Source organism: Schistocerca serialis, chromosome 1 (assembly GCF_023864345.2).
Source record: "Schistocerca serialis cubense isolate TAMUIC-IGC-003099 chromosome 1, iqSchSeri2.2, whole genome shotgun sequence".
NCBI lineage: Eukaryota > Metazoa > Arthropoda > Insecta > Orthoptera > Acrididae > Schistocerca > Schistocerca serialis.
In genome coordinates this window covers 900589966-900608841 of record NC_064638.1, presented here as the reverse complement: position 1 = coordinate 900608841, position 18876 = coordinate 900589966, and the positions used below count along the sequence as shown (strand labels likewise).

The following is an 18876-nucleotide window of genomic DNA, read 5'->3' as shown; positions in this document are numbered from 1 at the left end:
CATAATCTATTAACAACATTTCCTTCTCTGGGGCTACTTATGTAAATAACTGTTTTCTTGCGTCTGCTGCAACAGGAATTTTATACACGTATCTAATACATTGCTGTCTACAAGGGTAAGATTTAATACATAACTTAAAATATTACCAGTAATGAACACATCAAGGTCGATTACTTTAAGCAACTGATAACGATTGCCCTCTGTAAATTCTATCGAGAATCGCTTGTAGTTAATCAACTATAGATGTCTGATTACTTGCGCAGGAATAATTAGATACGGTTCCAAAATATTTTTCTGTGCATTTAATATTGCTGTAATTAGCAAATAATATTCGCATTCGACCTCATTAAAGATAAACGTTAGCTCGATTAGCTGCTCATTAATGTTTATCAATACAATAGCTCTCTGACAACGTCTATCAGTGGTATTCTCGAAGTGTGTTATACGCCAACCGAGCTTTTTCATTCTTTGTGCAGTAATCTGTTCATTTCTCACTATGTAACGTACTGCCTGATTAAAACTCGTTACCGCAGATTTTACTGTTGTGTCTTGCCCCCTAGTTAATCTTAAGAACTGTTTTTTTTCTCCCTCTAACACATCAGTTTTTGGCGTAAAATAGGATGCGTTATCTACATCTAGAGTTCCAGATAATATCTTACTGATTTCTCCAACAAACGTTTCCGTACTTTTCTTTCTGGCGAGCTAATGGTCCATTTAGACATCGAGAGTTCTGTGTTTCGCATTTGTGGCATTGTAATGCCTGTTTTACACTTGCACATTCTAAAGTATTCGTATTAAGTAGAGAAAAGCTTCTTTGGCAGAATTTTACAGCTCCTTCGGTGTTTTCAAATATGTTCTTTAATTCTGCTAAATTAAAATAATTCCATGTTACAATATAAAGACTGACTTTTCTCATGTTCTCATAGTATAATCCTAGGGAAGACGGGAATTTCGTAAGTTGTTGATCTAAACGACTCGTCACTATTTGGATCGAAGTAATCCCTAATCCTATCATGGTAATTATCAGTGTCAGATGTATTGGCACCATCCTGTAATTAAAACAAAATCTTTCAGGCGATTGGCGTGTGCTCTTTGACGCTCATTCCCACTTAATTGTGTTACCACAGTTGGTCCTTTAATTTGTTTTACAATTCATGCGCCTCGCCTTTGGCCGTCTAATTTCCTTGACTTCCAGTACATACACTTTCATCGAATAAAAAACTTTATCTCCTGATTCGAGCTCTTTTGGATGTTGTGTTTTATCATACTACTCTCTATTCCTCAATTTAGGTTCATCATTAGAAGTTGGTGCATTTTGGTACGTAGCTCTAATTCGCTCTTTTAACTCAAGCATATAAGCATCATAATTCTAATTACGTGTGTTGCATTCTTTTGGAATGTTCCTGGTATATTACGTACTATCCGAAGGAACATCTCACGGGGTATGTACTAAGTTGCATTACGTGGTGTTGTGTTAAATATGACAATCAAGTATCCCAAGTATCCATAAACTGAAGTGACAAAATTCATGGAAAACCTCCTAACATAGTATAGAACCTCCTTTTGCCCAGCGTAATGCAGAAGCTCGACGTGGCATGGACTATTCAAGCCGTTGGAAGTTCCCTGCAAAAATATTCAGCAATGCTGCATCTATAGATACCCACAGTTGCGAAACTGTTACTGGAGCAGGATTTTGTGTACGAACTAACCTCTCACTTACTTCCCATAAATGATGGATGGGATACATGTCGGGCGATCTAGTCGGCCAAATCATTCGCTCGAAATGTCCAGAATATTCTTCAAATAATCGCGGTGGCCCGGCGATAGAGTGCATTGTCATCGATAAGAATTCCATCGTTGTTTGGGAACATGAAGTCCTTGAATGGCCGAAAATGGTCTCCAAGTAGCCCAACATAACCACAACCGGTCAATATCGGTTCATGCAGCTCACATCATTATAGTGCCACCACCAGCTTGCCCAGTGCTTTGTTGACAACTTTGGGGTCATGGCTTGGTCGGGTGTGCGCCACACTTGAACCCTACCATCAGCGCCTACCAACTGAGCCGGCCGCGGTGGTCTCGCGGTTCTAGGCACGCAGTCCGGGACCGCGCGACTGCTATGGTCGCAGATTCGAATCCTGCCTCGGGCATGGATGTGTGTGATGTCCTTAGGTTAGTTAGGTTTAAGTAGTTCTGATGACCACAGCTGTTAAGTCCCATAGTGCTCAGAGCCATTTGAACCATTTGAACCTACCAACTGAAATCGGGACTCACCTGAAAGCCCACAGTTTTCCAGTCGTCTAGGGTTCAACCGATGTGCTCACGAGCCCAGGACAGGCACTGCAGGAGACGTTGGGATGTTAGCAAAGGCAATCGTGTCGGTCGTCTGCTGCCATAGCCCATTAACGCCAGATTTTACCGCACTGTCCTAACGGATACGTTCGTCGTACGTCCCACATTGATTTCAGCGGTTATTTAACGCAGTGATGATTACCTCTTAGCATTGACAAATCTACACACACGCCGCTGCTCTCAGTCGTTACGTGAAGGCTGTCGACCACTGCGTTGTCCGTGTTAAGAGGTTATGTCTGAAATTTGATATTCTCGGCACATTATTGACACTGTGGATCTCGAAATATCGACTTTGCTAACGACTTCCGAAATGGACTGTCCCATACGTCTACCTCCAACTACCGCTCCATATTCAAGGTCTGTTGATTCTCATCATACGGTCATAATCAGGCCGGGAACGGTCTCACATTAATCACCTGAGTACAAAAGACAGCTCCGCCAGTGCACTGCCCTTTTATACCTGTATATGTCCATATCGCTATTCCATGCCTTGCCACCTCAGCGTAATGTCTGAGCATTTAAGTTTTTCCTAACATCCAATTACTCTGCGGGTGGCAGCACATGATTTTGGTTTTCTCTATACGCACTAATTTGGATACCCTTCGCACTGTTTTACTGATGAAGTTACTACCCATATACTACGTAATACTGATGATATTCCAAACTTTAAAATAATCTTTTCCACTAGCACTCCTGCAACCGTTTCAGCGTCTTGTTTCTCGATGGGTTCCATGAATAGAAATTTCGCCAGTGCAGCCTGGAAGGCAAGGATGTACTTATTACTCCTATCTGTCTGACGAAGTTAGTCGGTTGGTAGGTCGATTTTGGGGAGGGGACGAAAGCGCGAGATCATCGGTCCCATCGGATTAGGGAAGAATGGGGAAGGAAGTCGCCCATGCCCTTTCAGAGGAATCATCCCGGCATTTGTCTGAAGCGATCTAGGGAAATTACGGAAAACCAATATCAAGATGGCCAGACGCAGGTTCGGACCGTCTTCCTCCCGAATGCGAGTCCAGTGTGCTAACTACTGCGCCACTTCGCTCGGTTTTGACAAAGCTGGTCAACGATATCCGTAGTACATCTTTCAAAGATACATTCAGGGATCTTCGTTATTTCTATTGGCATTTTAGTTTTAGTCTGTGTAATTTTATTCTTTTGACAGCTTTAGCAGCGGCAAGCATACAGTTCTATATCGGCTTTCACTCCATCCCATGTACAGTATTTCCCCAGTCTACCGTAAGTTCTCCCTATTCCTTGAGGACTGCAGACCGGAGAATCATGGTTGCTCTTCAGGGTCGCTTTCTTTTCTGCTAGATTCTAAGTAGCAGCTCGTTTCCGCACGGTCGTGCTCCCTGTTATTACCCACGTACCACCTTCGTCCACAAGGTCGGTGTTACTTGCTCCGCTTATCTCGCCTTCTCCACAACGCCGTTTACCATCGTTTACGACCTCAGGAACGGCTTTTAAACTTCCGCTCCCCTCCCCCACCCCTCCCCCCAGCTGTCCCAGCCGTTTCGGTTTATCTTTCTCGAGTCTCTTTTATTGTCTTCAATTTCATTAATAGCTGTCCTCAGGTTTTGAATTCTAGAGAGGGCATCTCCGACCTGATTTCGCTTGCCACCTTTATACAGAATTTGCTAATAATGTTCTTCTCATTTCAGCAATATTTTCCTCTCTATAGTGCTGTATGACTGTTCTGCTTTGTTTAATGCTGTAGATGCGTAAGCAACAATCAAGTCACTGCTCATTTTTCCATGCTTAGAACTGCGATGATCGAGCTCTGACTGTCATCAGTTGTAACAATAAACCCTTGACTAAAGTCAGGATACTGCAATATCAGAAAGCTTCACAGGTTTTCCTTCAACCGTCGAATGCCTCTTCCTGTTCTGTCCCCAATTATATGACACTCCTTTCTTCAGCAAGTGGTATAGAAGTTTTGCAATTTTACTGTAACTGTTTATGATACAACGATAGTCTCCGCTTAGGCCCAGAAATACTTTTAATTGTGAAGTAGTCTGTGGACACGGTTTTTCAGCCTCGACCTCATTTGGACAAGGCTTTAACCCTTTTACTTTATGAACACGCCCCAAAAGTGTTGCGTGCTTGCGCAGGAACTCACATTTATCTAGTTGCAATTTGAAATTTTAGAGACTTTGCCTCTCAAAGATCTCCTCAAGCTTCCTCACATGGTCCTTTACTTATGAGCCTAATACAGGGTGTAATAGGTATAAGTACAGATATTTCTGTTGGTGACTGAAGACAGTGTACGGAACAACATTACGTAAGTATTTACGTTATTTTTAGATTGGCTGGTACCTCCAAGCAATGGCGGATACAGAAAAACCTCAAGGAAAGGGCGCTAAAGATATCTTGAGCTACCTTTACTTTTACCGTAATAAAAAATAATCAAGCCACATGCAAAGTTTAAGAAAGTTTTATTTAAGCTGGTTATACACATATGCAAGACAATACCATCTTATGATATAAAAAAGTTACAATTGTGGTTTTCTTCCTTAAATTATGAATTATATGCGCCTATTCTTCTTGCTAAATTGATTAACTACATCGTCAATAGGACAATCAATGTCTGAGTGAGTGTTCAACAGAGCTAAGCCATTAAGTCGCTCGTTTGCTTGTATTGAAGAATCTCTCCAATTAGTCTCTTTTTAATCACAAAACAGTAGAATATTCGCGACTTTTCTCGAACAAATGCCAGACAAAATAACGTATCGAGATCAGTAAAAAGGCCTCGACTTTACTCGTAGGTATGTGCCAGACAGAAACGTATAAAACACGATGACGCGGATGCGCGTGCTACGTAGCAAAGTACAACTGCTTGATAACTCGATTCATTCGAGTCGACTGACAAAAGAAGCGAACGATTAGCGTGCGAGTTGACTGGCGGGGGCAGCGCGGGTGGAAATGTGGGCGGCCATGCATGTGGAGGGGGTGAGGGGGCGGGGGGCCTCTACTGGCCAGCAGGTCAGGTGTTGAGGTGTGGACGCGAAACGGTTAGTCTGTACTGACAGGCAAATTCCAGTTAGTGGTGCACCTACAGCTACGCACAAAACATCAGGTCGTAAAGTTTGTGATGTGTTTGTGGCATGGGTGTTCGATACAGAGAAAAAAGTAACCAACACACTGAGGTGAATATATTAATGTACCACATATAAAAATATCTGCACTTATACCTGTTACAACGTGTATTACGACATCATCTAGGTATTCATACACCTTCTCTCCTTTGTCAGTTACCTCACCAACGTATAACTGGTGCTCTAGCGTTACCAGATATTATTGTACCTGATATTTATGTTTCCATAGATAACCTGTTTAGTTTGTCAGTATTTGCTTTTGAAGAAAACGTTGAAACCATAGTAAAGGGGTCTAAATAAATCTTCCATTCTGAAACTGAACCGCTGTTTATTAATTCTACTAGATGAAATACGTTATTGTGTGCCATACATGTCACTCTAATGACATTTCTTTCTTCAATATTCAAATATTCACTCTGAGAATTTCTTTTATTTTACTGGCTTTGAGTTTTATCTCAGTCTTTACTTTTCTCAATGGCCCTATTTCAAAAGCCTCATCGGGTGATATTTCCTTGCCCGCACTACAGGATGCTTCATCTGTATGCTTCGCTTCGTCACATTCAATACACTCGTTATATACACTATGTGATCAAAAGTATCCGGACACCTGGTTGATAATGACGTACTAGTTAGTGGCGCCTTCCATCGGTAATGCTGGAATTCAGTATGGTGTTGGCCCACCCTTAGCTTTGATCACAGCTTCCACTCTCGCAGGCATACGTTCAGTCAGGTGCTGGAAGGTTTCTTGGGGAATGGCAGCCCCATTCTTTACGGAGTGTTGCACTGAGGAGGGGTACCGATGTCGGTAGGTGAGACTTGGCACGAAGTCGGCGTTACAAAACTTCCCAAAGGTGTTCTGTAGGATTCAGGTCAGGACTCTGTGCTGGCCCGTCCACAGGCCGTGCATTATGAACAGGTGCTCGACCGTTTTGAAAGATGAAGTCGCCGTCCTCGAATTGCTCTTCAACAGTGGGAAGCAAGAAGGTGCTTGAAACATCCATGTAAGCCTGTGTTGTGATAATGACACACAAAACAACAAGGGGTGCAAGTCCCCTCCGTGAAAAACACGACCACACCATGACACCACCGCCTCCGAATTTTACTGTTAGCACTACACACGCTAGCAGATGACGTTCACTGTACATTCGCCATACCCACACCCTGCCATTGGATCGTCCCATTGTCTACCGTCATTCGTCACTCCAAAAAACGTTTTTCCATATTCAATCGTCCAATCCTTACACCAAGCAAGGAGTCGTTTGGCATTTAGCAGCGTGATATGTGGCTGATGAGCAGCCACATGACCATGAAATCCAATTTTTCTCACCTCCCGCTTAACTGTCATAGTACTTGCAGTGGATCCTGATGCAGTTTGGAATTCATGTGTGTTATTCTAGATAAATGTCTGCCTATTACACATTACGACCTTCTTAAACTGTCGGCGGTCTCTGTCAGTCAACAGACGAGGTCGGACTGTACGCCTTCGTGCTGTATGTGTCCCTTCACGTTTACACTTCACTATCACATCGGAAACAGTGGACCTAGGGATGTTTAAGAGTGTGGAAATCACGCGTACAGACGTATGGCACATATGACACCCAATGACATGACCACGTTCGAAGTCCGTGAGTTCCGCGGTGCGCCCCATTCTGCTCTCTCACGATGGCTAATGGCTACTGAGCTCTCTGAAATGGAGTACCTGGCAGTAGGTGGTAGCCCAATGCGCCTAACATGAAAAAGTATGTTTTTGGGGGTGTCCGGATACTTTTGATCACATAGTGTATGTGCAGTCTCTTAACATAATGAGTGCTTGTGGTACGTAAACTCTTGGTCTCACTTGGTGCTTAGGTATAATCGCTTCCGACACATTCTGTATGTCTACACTCACTTATCTCGCTTTTCCGCTGCTCCTATAGTTATCGAACCGGTTCTTCCGACGCTCGACATAGCTTACTTGCGTTTCATGGCTCTAACCGCAGACGAACAAACATAGCTCTGTTTCGCAGCTCCTACCGCTACCGAATCAATACACCACTGGCGCACCGCTCCTACAACAATTCCACTAAGATATTTTCTCTCTGGGAGCTGATGTTAACGTGCTGTTCACAATTTGATTCGCTACCCACGAATTCCTACGCTTTTGGCACTATAATCTGTCACCACATTCTAATTTAAATAATCTCCTCTTCGTCTACAAATGTACTTCGCAAGCCACCTTATGATAGGTGGTGGAGAGTACCTTGTACCACTACCAGTCACTTCCTTTCCTGTTCCACTCGCAGATAGAGCGAGGGCAAAACGACTGTATATATGCCTCCTAACGAGCCCTAATTTCTCTTATCTTCGTGACCCTTAGGCGAAATGTACTTTTACGGCTTCAAAAGCCGTTTCTCTGAATATTCTCAATCGTGTTCGCCGAAGAGAATGTCGCCTTTCCTCCAGGGTTTCCCATTTGAGTTCTCGAAGCATCTCCGTAATACCTGCGTATTGATCGAACTAACAAAACAGATTAACCAGACTTCCCAAAGTTTTCCCAATAAACCAAAGTCGATCATTCACTTTCCCCACTGCAATCCTTACATGCTTATTTCATTTCATATCGCTTTGCAACGGCATGTCTAATATTTAACAGCCTTTACAATGTCAAGCAGCTCACTACAATGGAGTATTCGAATATTGCGGGATTTTTTCCTCACTCATTTGCATTAACTTCTTTAGAGAAAGACGCCATACATAATATAAATTAGAAATTTTGTCTATGTGATCTTGTATCCTCCTACGGTCACTCAATTAGAACATCCTCCCGCGCGCCACAGCGTCATCAGTAAACAGTTGAAGGTTGCTGCTCACCCTGCCCTTCGGGTCATATATATATATATATTTCTACTGACTGGTTTGATGCGGCCCGCCACGAATTCCTTTCCCGTGCTAACCTCTTCATCTCAGAGTAGCACTTGCAACCTACGTCCTCAATTATTTGCTTGACGTATTCCAATCTCTGTCTTCCTCTACAGTTTTTGCCCTCTACAGCTCCCTCTAGTACCATGGAAGTCATTCCCTCATGTCTTAGCAGATGACCTATCATCCTGTCCCTTCTCCATATCAGTGTTTTCCACATATTCCTTTCCTCTCCGATTCTGCGTAGAACCTCCTCATTCCTTACCTTATCAGTCAACCTAATTTTCAACATTCGTCTATAGCACCACATCTCAAATACTTTGATTCTCTTCTGTTCCGGTTTTCCCACAGTCCATGTTTCACTACCATACAATGCTGTACTCCAGACGTACATCCTCAGAAATTTCTTCCTCAAATTAAGGCGTGTATTTGATATTAGTAGACTTCTCTTGGCCATAAATGCCTTTTTTGCCATAGCGAGTCTGCTTTTGATGTCCTCCTTGCTCCGTCCGTCATTGGTTATTTTACTGCCTAGGTAGCAGAATTCCTTAACTTCATTGACTTCGTGACCATCAATCCTGATGTTAAGTTTCTCGCTGTTCTCATTTCTACTACTTCTCATTACCTTGTCTTTCTCCGATTTACTTTCAAACCATACTGTGTACTCATTAGACTGTTCATTCCGTTCAGCAGATCATTTAATTCTTCTTCACTTTCACTCAGGATAGCAATGTCATCAGCGAATCGTAACATTGATGTCCTTTCACCTTGTATTTTAATTCCACTCCTGAACCTTTCTTTAATTTCCACCATTGCTTCCTCGATGTACAGATTGAAGAGTAGGGGAGAAAGGCTACAGCCTCGTCTTACACCCTTCTTAATACGAGCACTTCGTTCTTGATCGTCCACTCCTATTATTCCCTCTTGGTTGTTGTACATATTGTATATGACCCGTCTCTCCCTATAGCTTACCCCTACTTTTTTCAGAATCTCGAACAGCTTGCACCATTTTATACTATCGAACGCTTTTTCCAGGTCGAAAAATCCTATGAAAGTGTCTTGATTTTTCTTTAGCTTTGCTTCCATTATTAGCCGTAACGTCAGAATTGCCTCTCTCGTCCCTTTACTTTTCCTAAAGCCAAACTGATCGTTACCTAGCGCTTTCTCAATTTTCTTTTCCATTCTTCTGTATATTATTCTTGTAAGCAGCTTCGATGCATGAGCTGTTAAGCTGATTGTGCGATAATTCTCGCACTTGTCAGCTCTTGCCGTCTTCGGAATTGTGTGGATGATGCTTTTCCGAAAGTCAGATGGTATATCGCCAGACTCATATATTCTACACACCAGCGTGAATAGTCGTTTGTTGCCACTTCCCCCAATGATTTTAGAAATTCTGATAGAATGTTATCTATTCCTTCTGCCTTATTTGACCGTAAGTCCTCCAAAGCTCTTTTAAATTCCGATTCTAATACTGGATCCCCTATCTCTTCTAAATCGACTCCTGTTTCTTCTTCTATCACATCAGACAAATCTTCACCCTCATAGAGGCTTTCAATGTATTCTTTCCACCTATCTGCTCTCTCCTCTGCATTTAACAGTGGAATTCCCGTTGCACTCTTAATGTTACCACCGTTGCTTTTAATGTCACCAAAGGTTGTTTTGACTTTCCTGTACGCTGAGTCTGTCCTTCCGACAATCATATCTTTTTCGATGTCTTCACATTTTTCCTGAAGCCATTTCGTCTTAGCTTCCCTGCACTTCCTATTTATTTCATTCCTCAGCGACTTGTATTTCTGTATTCTTGATTTTCCCGGAACATGTTTGTACTTCCTCCTTTCATCAATCAACTGAAGTATTTCTTCTGTTACCCATGGTTTCTTCGCAGCTACCTTCTTTGTACCTATGTTTTCCTTCCCAACTTCTGTGATGGCCCTTTTTAGAGATGTCCATTCCTCTTCAACTGTACTGCCTATTGCGCTATTCCTTATTGCTGTATCTATAGCGTTAGAGATCTTCAAACGTATCTCGTCATTCCTTAGTACTTCCGCACCCCACTTCTTTGCGTATTGATTCTTCCTGACTAATGTCTTGAACTTCAGCCTACTCTTCATCACTACTATATTGTGATCTGAGTCTATATCTGCTCCTGAGTACGCCTTACGATCCAGTATCTGATTTCGGAATCTCTGTCTGACCATGATGTAATCTAATTGAAATCCTCCCGTATCTCCCGGCCTTTTCCAAGTATACCTCCTCCTCTTGTGATTTTTGAACAGGGTATTCGCTATTACTAGCTGAAACTTGTTACAGAACTCAATTAGTCTTTCTCCTGTTTCATTCCTTGTCCCAAGCCCATATTCTCCTGTAACCTTTTCTTCTACTCCTTCCCCTACAACTGCATTCCAGTCGCCCATGACTATTAGATTTTCGTCCCCCTTTACATACTGCATTACCCTTTCAATATCCTCATACACTTTCTCTATCTGTTCATCTTCAGCTTGCGACGTCGGCATGTATACCTGAACTAACGTTGTCGGTGTTGGTCTGCTGTCGATTCTGATTAGAACAACCCAGTCACTGAACTGTTCACAGTAACACACCCTCTGCCCTACCTTCCTATTCATAACGAATCCTACACCTGTTATACCATTTTCTGCTGCTGTTGATATTACCCGATACTCATCTGACCAGAAATCCTTGTCTTCCTTCCACTTCACTTCACTAACCCCTACTATATCTAGATTGAGCCTTTGCATTTCCCTTTTCAGATTTTCTAGTTTCCCTACCACGTTCAAGCTTCTGACATTCCACGCCCCGACTCGTAGAACGTTATCCTTTCGTAGATTATTCAATCTTTTTCTCATGGTAACCTCCCCCTTGGCAGTCCCCTTCCGGAGATCCGAATGGGGGACTATTCCGGAATCTTTTGCCAATGGAGAGATCATCATGACACTTCTTCAAATACAGGCCACATGTCCTGTGGATACACGTTACGTGTCTTTAATGCAGTGGTTTCCATTGCCTTCTGCTTCCTCATGTCGTTGATCATTGCTGATTCTTCCGCCATTAGGGGCAATTTCCCACTCCTAGGACAAGAGAGTGCCCTGAACCTCTATCCGCTCCTCCGCCCTCTTTGACAAGGCCGTTGGCAGAATGAGGCTGACTTCTTATGCCGGAAGTCTTCGGCCGCCAATGCTGATTATTTATCAAAATTTAGGCTGTGGCGGGGATCAAACCCAGGACCGAAGACGTTTTGATTATGAATCAAAGACGCTACCCCTAGACCACGGGTAAAAACATATACATGGAGAATAATAGTGGTTCTGTCCCACGCGCCTAGTGCTTTCCTGACGGTACCTTGTTTCTGGGGAAGTCCTCGAGCCACACACATATCTGGGAACATTTTCCATGTGCTGTACCTTTGTTAAGAATCTGCAGTGGGGCACCATTCCAAACGCTTTTAGGAAATTTCCGAATATGAAAACTACCTATCCATAGTTCGAGTATATCACGTGAGAAAAGCGCTGAGTTGTGCAAGAGCGGAGCTTTCTAAAACCGTGCCGGCTTGTGCAGGGAAGCTTTTCTGTCCCAAGAAAAATTAGTTTATTCAAAGTGAGACTATATTGAAGAGTTCTGGGGCAAATCGATGTTAAGGATATTGGTTCGTAATTTTGCAGGTCCGTTTTTGCACTCTTCTTACATACAGGAGTTACCAGCGCTTTTTTTCCAGTCGCTTGGGACATTGCGCTGACGAGAGATTCCCGATAAATGAAAGTTCAGTTACGGACCAACGCCGTAGAGTACCCTTTGTTAAACGGAAATAGGATTCCATCCTGATCTGGCGACTTACTTGTCTTCAGCTTATTCAGTTCCTTCTCTACATATGGGATGCATATTACCATATGTTCCATACGGAAGTCTGTGCGACAGTGAAACGACAGTATGTTTGTACAACCCTTCTGAATGAACGATTTCATAACGCGAGATCTCTAACTTGTGCTGTCGTTTAGTGCCAGATTGGTCGAGTGGCTGAATAAAAGCATTCGACCCACTTAGCAATTTTACGTAGAATTCTAATTTTCTCTGGTTCTCGACAAGATTTTTTGCTAAGGTGTGGCGGTGGTGGTTGCTCTATGGTTCGCGCATGGAAGTTGCAGTGCGACGGTCTCATTACGCATCCTTGTTAACACGTTTTCGTTAGGTCGCTTTGTTGTCTGTTAGTCTGTGCGGTACAAATTTTGCAGTTGACTTTAAACTAACTTCCCAATGAGCTAGAGTCTCGAAACATTCAACATAGCACAGATAATGCAATATTAACTCGCATTTTGGTCTGGTATGTGGCAGAGTGTACTTTTTTTCTCTCTCTCTGTCCATTCGGTACATGCGGCTCAACGGTAGACGGGTTGTGTATTGGCATATGACCCTTGGCGGACTTCCTCAAACACTGTTGAGCCTGGTCTGCCGGGGTTCCTTTGCACATGTTGCCTGCTCTTTCCTTGAAATTTGCTGCGGCCGTTTCCTGGTGTTTTATGACACACGGCGCAACCGCCCGCTCTCTGTTATGGAGTATGGAAATATAACCTATGTTAGTTAAATAATGGCAGTCACTAGTACTGCTACATATTTCACTTATCGACGATGAGGATTAACTATCCTGATTTGATTTCTCTTTTTATTCTGGTTTTCCATCAACTTCGGGGCAGTTTTGGAAAAACAGTCGTGCAACATTGGCAGCATGACGATGCTAATGTAATAGGGGGTCTACATTCGAAATTTCCGCTTCTGCTAATGCAGCATTGACAATAGTGACAGGAGTCGTACTGTAACCGCGTGATGGCTCTAGAGTAGCCTCTTTACTTATTTCAAGTAAGGAAAGAAAGCAACGAGTAACGTACAACAAAAAGACAACTGCAGAACACAAATCACTTGTTTGCTGAGTTTGTCAGTGTTATGAATGAAGTAGCACAGGCCCAACTCCTATCAGTACCAGACAGTCTAAAACTCCCTCACCTAAAATCGCCATGTTCACGTATCCTCAAAATAATGGTTCTTGTTTCTAATTGGCGTTTCGAAATGTATTTGCCGGCAGGAGTGGGCGAGCGGTTCTAGGCGCTTCAGCTAACCTAAGGCTGGTTGAAAAGGCTCTGAGCACTATGGGACTTAACATCTGAGGTCATCAGTCCACTAGACTTAGAACTACTTAAACCTAACTAACCCAAGGACATCACACACGTCCATGCCCGAGGCAGGATTCGAACCTGCGACCGTAGCAGCAGCGCAGTTCCGGACTGAAGCACCTAGAACAGCTCGGTCACAGCGGCCGGCACAATGCAATTTAACTGCATGCATGACCGAAGGAACTTTCTATTGTAATTCAGATTGACACAGGCACTGCAATATCGTACTCAAATATACCGGGTGATCAAAAAGTCAGTATAAATTTGAAAACTTAATAAATCACGGAATAATCTAGATAGCGAGGTAAAAATTCACACACATGCTTGGAATGACATTGGGTTTTATTAGAACAAAACAACAAAAATAAAGTATTTCTAGACGCGTGCAAGATCTCTTGCGCGCGTCGTTTGGTGGTGATCGTGTGCTCAGCCGCCACTTTCGTCATGCTTGGCCTCCCAGTTCCCCAGATCTCAGTCCATGCGATTTTTGGCTTTGGGGTTACCTGAAGTCGCAAGTGTATCGCGATCGACCGACATCTCTAGGGATCCTGAAAGACAACATCCGACGCCAATGGCTCAACGTAACTCCGGACATGCTTTACAGTGCTGTTCACAACATTATTCCTCGACTACAGCTATTGTTGAGGAATGATGGTGGACATATTGAGCATTTCCTATGAAGAACAGCATCTTTGCTTTGTCTTACTTTGTTATGCTAATTATTGCTATTCTGATCAGATGAAGCGCCATCTGTCGGACGTTTTTTGAACGTTTGTGTTTTTTTGGTTTTAATAAAACCCCATGTCATTCCAAGCATGTGTGTCAATTTGTACCTCTCTATCTACATTATTCCGTGATTTATTCAGTTTTCAAATTTATACTGACTTTTTGATCACCCAGTATATCCACTACTGTTCGTCAAAGTGATAAGACGGTGATTATCAGGCTTGGTATAGTTTCAGAATGCTACAGGCTAGAAAGCAGCCTTGTGTCCCTCTAAATATTAAATATATTGGCCCAGACTCAGATGTGAACTAAAGAAATAGATCTCAATCACTCGGGAATGGGGTAGCATAACGTGGGATACATTGCTCTGATTGCCTACCTCGTCACAAATAGTTTAGCTGTCAGCTGCTGGAAATGGTACGACTGCTTCTGGCTGAGCCGATGTAAACAAAACCTTGGCCGAGAAAGTTGGCCCATTGGCAGCACACAGGACTCGCATTGGGGAGAGTGGCCGTTCAGGACTCTGTTCCGCCAAGGTTGCTAGGGAAAGAATACGGTCCGTTGCCTGCCCCATAATTTTGATAATTCTTCATTCTGAACATTCTCCACCTATAATTACACCATAGTCGATGAGCTGCTAAAACCTAATCTGCTTTTTTTACCACAAAATTGCTGCAGAATTACCTGCGTTGTGCCTCTAGGTGCATTCACGAGGGGACTATCATTATTACCAGTATTAATGTGACTTGGAATGGATACATCACATGCGTGGAGAATCACATGATTGTCTTCGATGTCATCTGTATGTTTAAACACAGCCGTTTTACTGGTCAGAATCCAGCTTTTCTCATTGATGGTACTTGTTAGTAGAGTTCTTTCGGAGGATGCTCTCTGTCTCAAAATTGATTATTGCTAGACGAGTGTGAGTAGGACTTGTGCTCTAAAGATCCCGTACAAACTTTATTGTATATACAAATAATAATAATGATAATAATAATTTCATGGCTCAATAGCATGGTGCAAGTCTTTCTATTACACGCCACTTCGGCGACGTTCCTCTCGCTAACAAATTATCCAACCGGGGAAAGGGAGCATATAGTTTAACACGGGCTCTCACCTCCTTCATAGGTGAAGGCTAGTTAAAAAAAGTCCATAGCCCAACCGAGATTCGATCCAGCGGCTTCTCGATTTCCAGGCTTACGCTTTACCGGTATACCACCAAGCCTGATATATTTACTTCATCTATAGGTCTTGATCAGTGAGTTCGCGAATTTCGAAACATGTGACGTATGTGGCTGTATCTTTTGATTGCACTCACTTAGAAGTTTAAATTTGTTTCATCGCCAAGAGATCGTAGACCCTTAGCACATGACGAACACATCGACTTGGTATCTCTATCTGTTCCTGAAAAATAGGGGTCTTAGTACACAGACAGACAGACAGATATACAGAGAGCAGATAGACGGGCAACGAAGTGATCCTCTAAGGGTTCAATTTCCACCGGTTAAGGTACGGAACCCAAAAAATGCCACTGGAGCGCAAATCTGTGGCCGCTTCTCACAGAATTATATGTATGAGAGTGCTATGAGAGGGAGACAAGCTACGAGCGACGAAGTTGCTGTGTGATGTACAACAAATTTACAACGATCATTTAGTCGAAATGAACTACCTCTTCGCCTTTGGCGCTCCTCATATGTTAGTTCAAAAGTTATCATCCAGGAGAAATGTGTAGCCTATATTGTATACATAATAGTACTGATATTTGAGCTTTGTGTCCACGACACACGTCAACACTACACTACTGGCCATTAAAATTGCTACACCAAGAAGAAATGCAGATGATAAACGGGTATTCATTGGAAAAATATATTATACTAGAACTGACATGTGATTACATTTTCACGCAATTTGGGTGCATAGATCCTGAGAAATAAGTACCCAGAACAACCACCTCTGGCCGTAATAACGGCCTTGATACGCATGGGCATTGAGTCAAACAGAGCTTGGATGGCGTGTACAGGTACTGCTGCCCATGCAGCTTCAACATGATACCACAGTTCATCAAGAGTAGTGACTGGCGTATTGTTGCTCGGCCACCATTGACCAGATGTTTTCAATTGGTGAGAGATCTGGAGAATGTGCTGGCCAGGGCAGCAGTCGAACATTTTCTGTATCCAGAAAGGCCTGTACACGATCTGCAACCTGTGGTCGTGCATTATCCTGCTGAAATGTAGGGTTTCGCAGGGATCGAATGAAGGGTAGAGCCACGGGTCGTAACACATCTGAAATGTAACGTCCACTGTTCAAAGTGCCGTCAATGAGAACAAGAGGGGACCGAGACGTGTAACCAATGGCACCCCATACCATCACGCCGGGTGATACGCCAGCGTGGTGATGACGAATACACGCTTCCAATGTGCGCTCACCGCGATGTCGCCAAACACGGATGCGACCATCATGATGTTGTAAACAGAACCTGGATTCATCTGAAAAAATGACGTTTTGTCATTCGTGCACCCAGGTTCGTCGTTGAGTACACCATCGCAGGCGCACCTGTCTGTGATGCAGCGTCAAGGGTAACTGCAGCCGTTCCGTATTACCCTCGTGAACCCACCGATTCCATATTCTGCTAACAGTCATTGGAACTCGACCAACGCGAGCAGCAATGTCGCGATACGATAAATCGCAATCGCGATAGGCTACAATCCGACTTTATCAAAGTCGGAAACGTTATGGTACGCATTTCTCCTCCTTACACGAGGCATCACAACAGCGTTTCACCAGGCAACGCCGGTCAACTGCTGTTTGTGTATGAGAAATCGGTTGGAAACTTTCCTCATGTCAGCACGTTGTAGGTGTCGCCACCAGCGCCAACCTTGTGGAGTGCTCTGAAAAGCTAATCATTTGATGTCACAGCATCTTCTTCCAGTCGGTTAAATTTCGCGTCTGTAGCACGTCATCTTGGTGGTGCAGCAATTTTAATTGCCAGTAATGTAAATCTTATGATTTACGTACAACAGATGCTGTGTTAATTACAATGGTGTTTCTTTTTACTCCCCTAGTGTTTTTAGGGAGCTTACAAGGACCTTGCTTGTAATGTTGCCCAGATTAACCTACATAGATAATCATCAGTACACTTAACAAAGACCTCTATAACCAAGCTCTTTGAAATCAAGCGCCTTCGAATCTAACACTTTCCATTTTACACGTCAGTGCCTAGAACTACTACTCCTATTCTCCCGTCCTCCTCCCATTTTTTTCGGGAGATGGTTGATGTTTTACCGCATATCCACTATTTTCTATTTTAGTTTTATCAGCATGTAACAAAGCAGCAACAACAGCAAAAGCAGGTTTGATGCGTTCGTGTCGGCAGGTGACCCGCAGCCGCCGCCAGTGGAGGCTGGCAAGCTGCGACTCTACTCCATGCTGTACTGCCCGTACGCACAGCGGGCGCGGCTCGTCCTGGCTGCCAAGGGCGTCCCCTTCGAAATGGTGGACATCAACCTGAAGAACAAGCCGGAGTGGTACAGCAAAGTGCATCCGGAGGCAAAAGTGCCAGCCCTAGAGATGGGTGGCGGCGAGGTGGTCGTCGAGTCCCTCGACATATCGGACTACCTGGACCAGAAGTTCCCAGAACCACCCCTGTGGTCTACTGACCAGGATAAGAACCTTCACCACAAGCAGCTACTGGAGACTTTCGGGAAGGTTTGTCCAGTATTTAAATGTGCTATCTACAATATTATCATAACATATTCTCATTTTTTGGTATTTTATTGAACTGCAGTGATCTATCATAAAGAAAGAAAGGAACAAGAATATATATTTCTGGTTTACAGTCATGTCTTAAAACACACGTATAAGAAACAAAAGTAGGCTGAAATATGTTTACCAATAATTTTTGTTTATTTTTTGAGCTTGAACAATTGCTTGCAGTATTCTTGTCATTTTATTTACTAAGTTTTTCGTAAATTATATCCCACTATTGCTACGAGGGCGGCCGAATTTTACGACGAAGGAATTTCCAAGCTCGTCCATCGCTACGATAAGTGTCTTAATTTAAATGGCCACTATGTAGAAAAGTAGTATTTAAGTGTGGCTTTCATCTGTATATAATAAAAAAAAATCCAATGCTTTACTTATTTTTAATTCCAAAACGTAATGTACTTTGTCGATAGCCCTCGTATTTTCTTCCGAGCGAGTTTTATTAAGGTAATTTCTTGGGTCAAGCCACTTGTTATTGTTCCGAAATTCAACACATGCCAAAGATAATGTTTAATTTCTGAGCTCATAACATGATATCTTCCTTCGTTTTTGAGATATTCTTCACCTGAAGAAAATTGTAATATCGGTCCCTAGTTCGTTTAATATTATGAAAATTACATCTCAGTCGACGTATATACTTCGTAGCACTTACGTAGCTTTCAGTAAACGCTTTGAAGGACCCAGCGGTCATTACATGACCTTCAGCCTACTTCGTTATACAACATTCGCATTAATAATAGTAACATACGAAATGAAGCTTCCAATGAATAGACGAGAAGCAACTCTCCGGTTATTCTTAGACTTTAGTAAAGCCTATGACAATGTCGGCTTCGATATTTTATTTGTCAAACTTAGCAGCATAAATT

General features: G+C 43.0%; 1 protein-coding gene across 1 annotated transcript in view; it reads left to right on the top strand.

The window, feature by feature from the left end:
• LOC126411739 (glutathione S-transferase omega-1-like) overlaps positions 1 to 18876 on the top strand; it is a 93490-nt gene that overhangs the window by 16710 nt on the left and 57904 nt on the right. The window contains exon 2 of the mRNA XM_050081387.1: positions 17622 to 17953. Coding sequence (XP_049937344.1) covers positions 17622 to 17953 — 332 coding nt within the window. The remainder of the gene's footprint in view (positions 1 to 17621; positions 17954 to 18876) is intronic.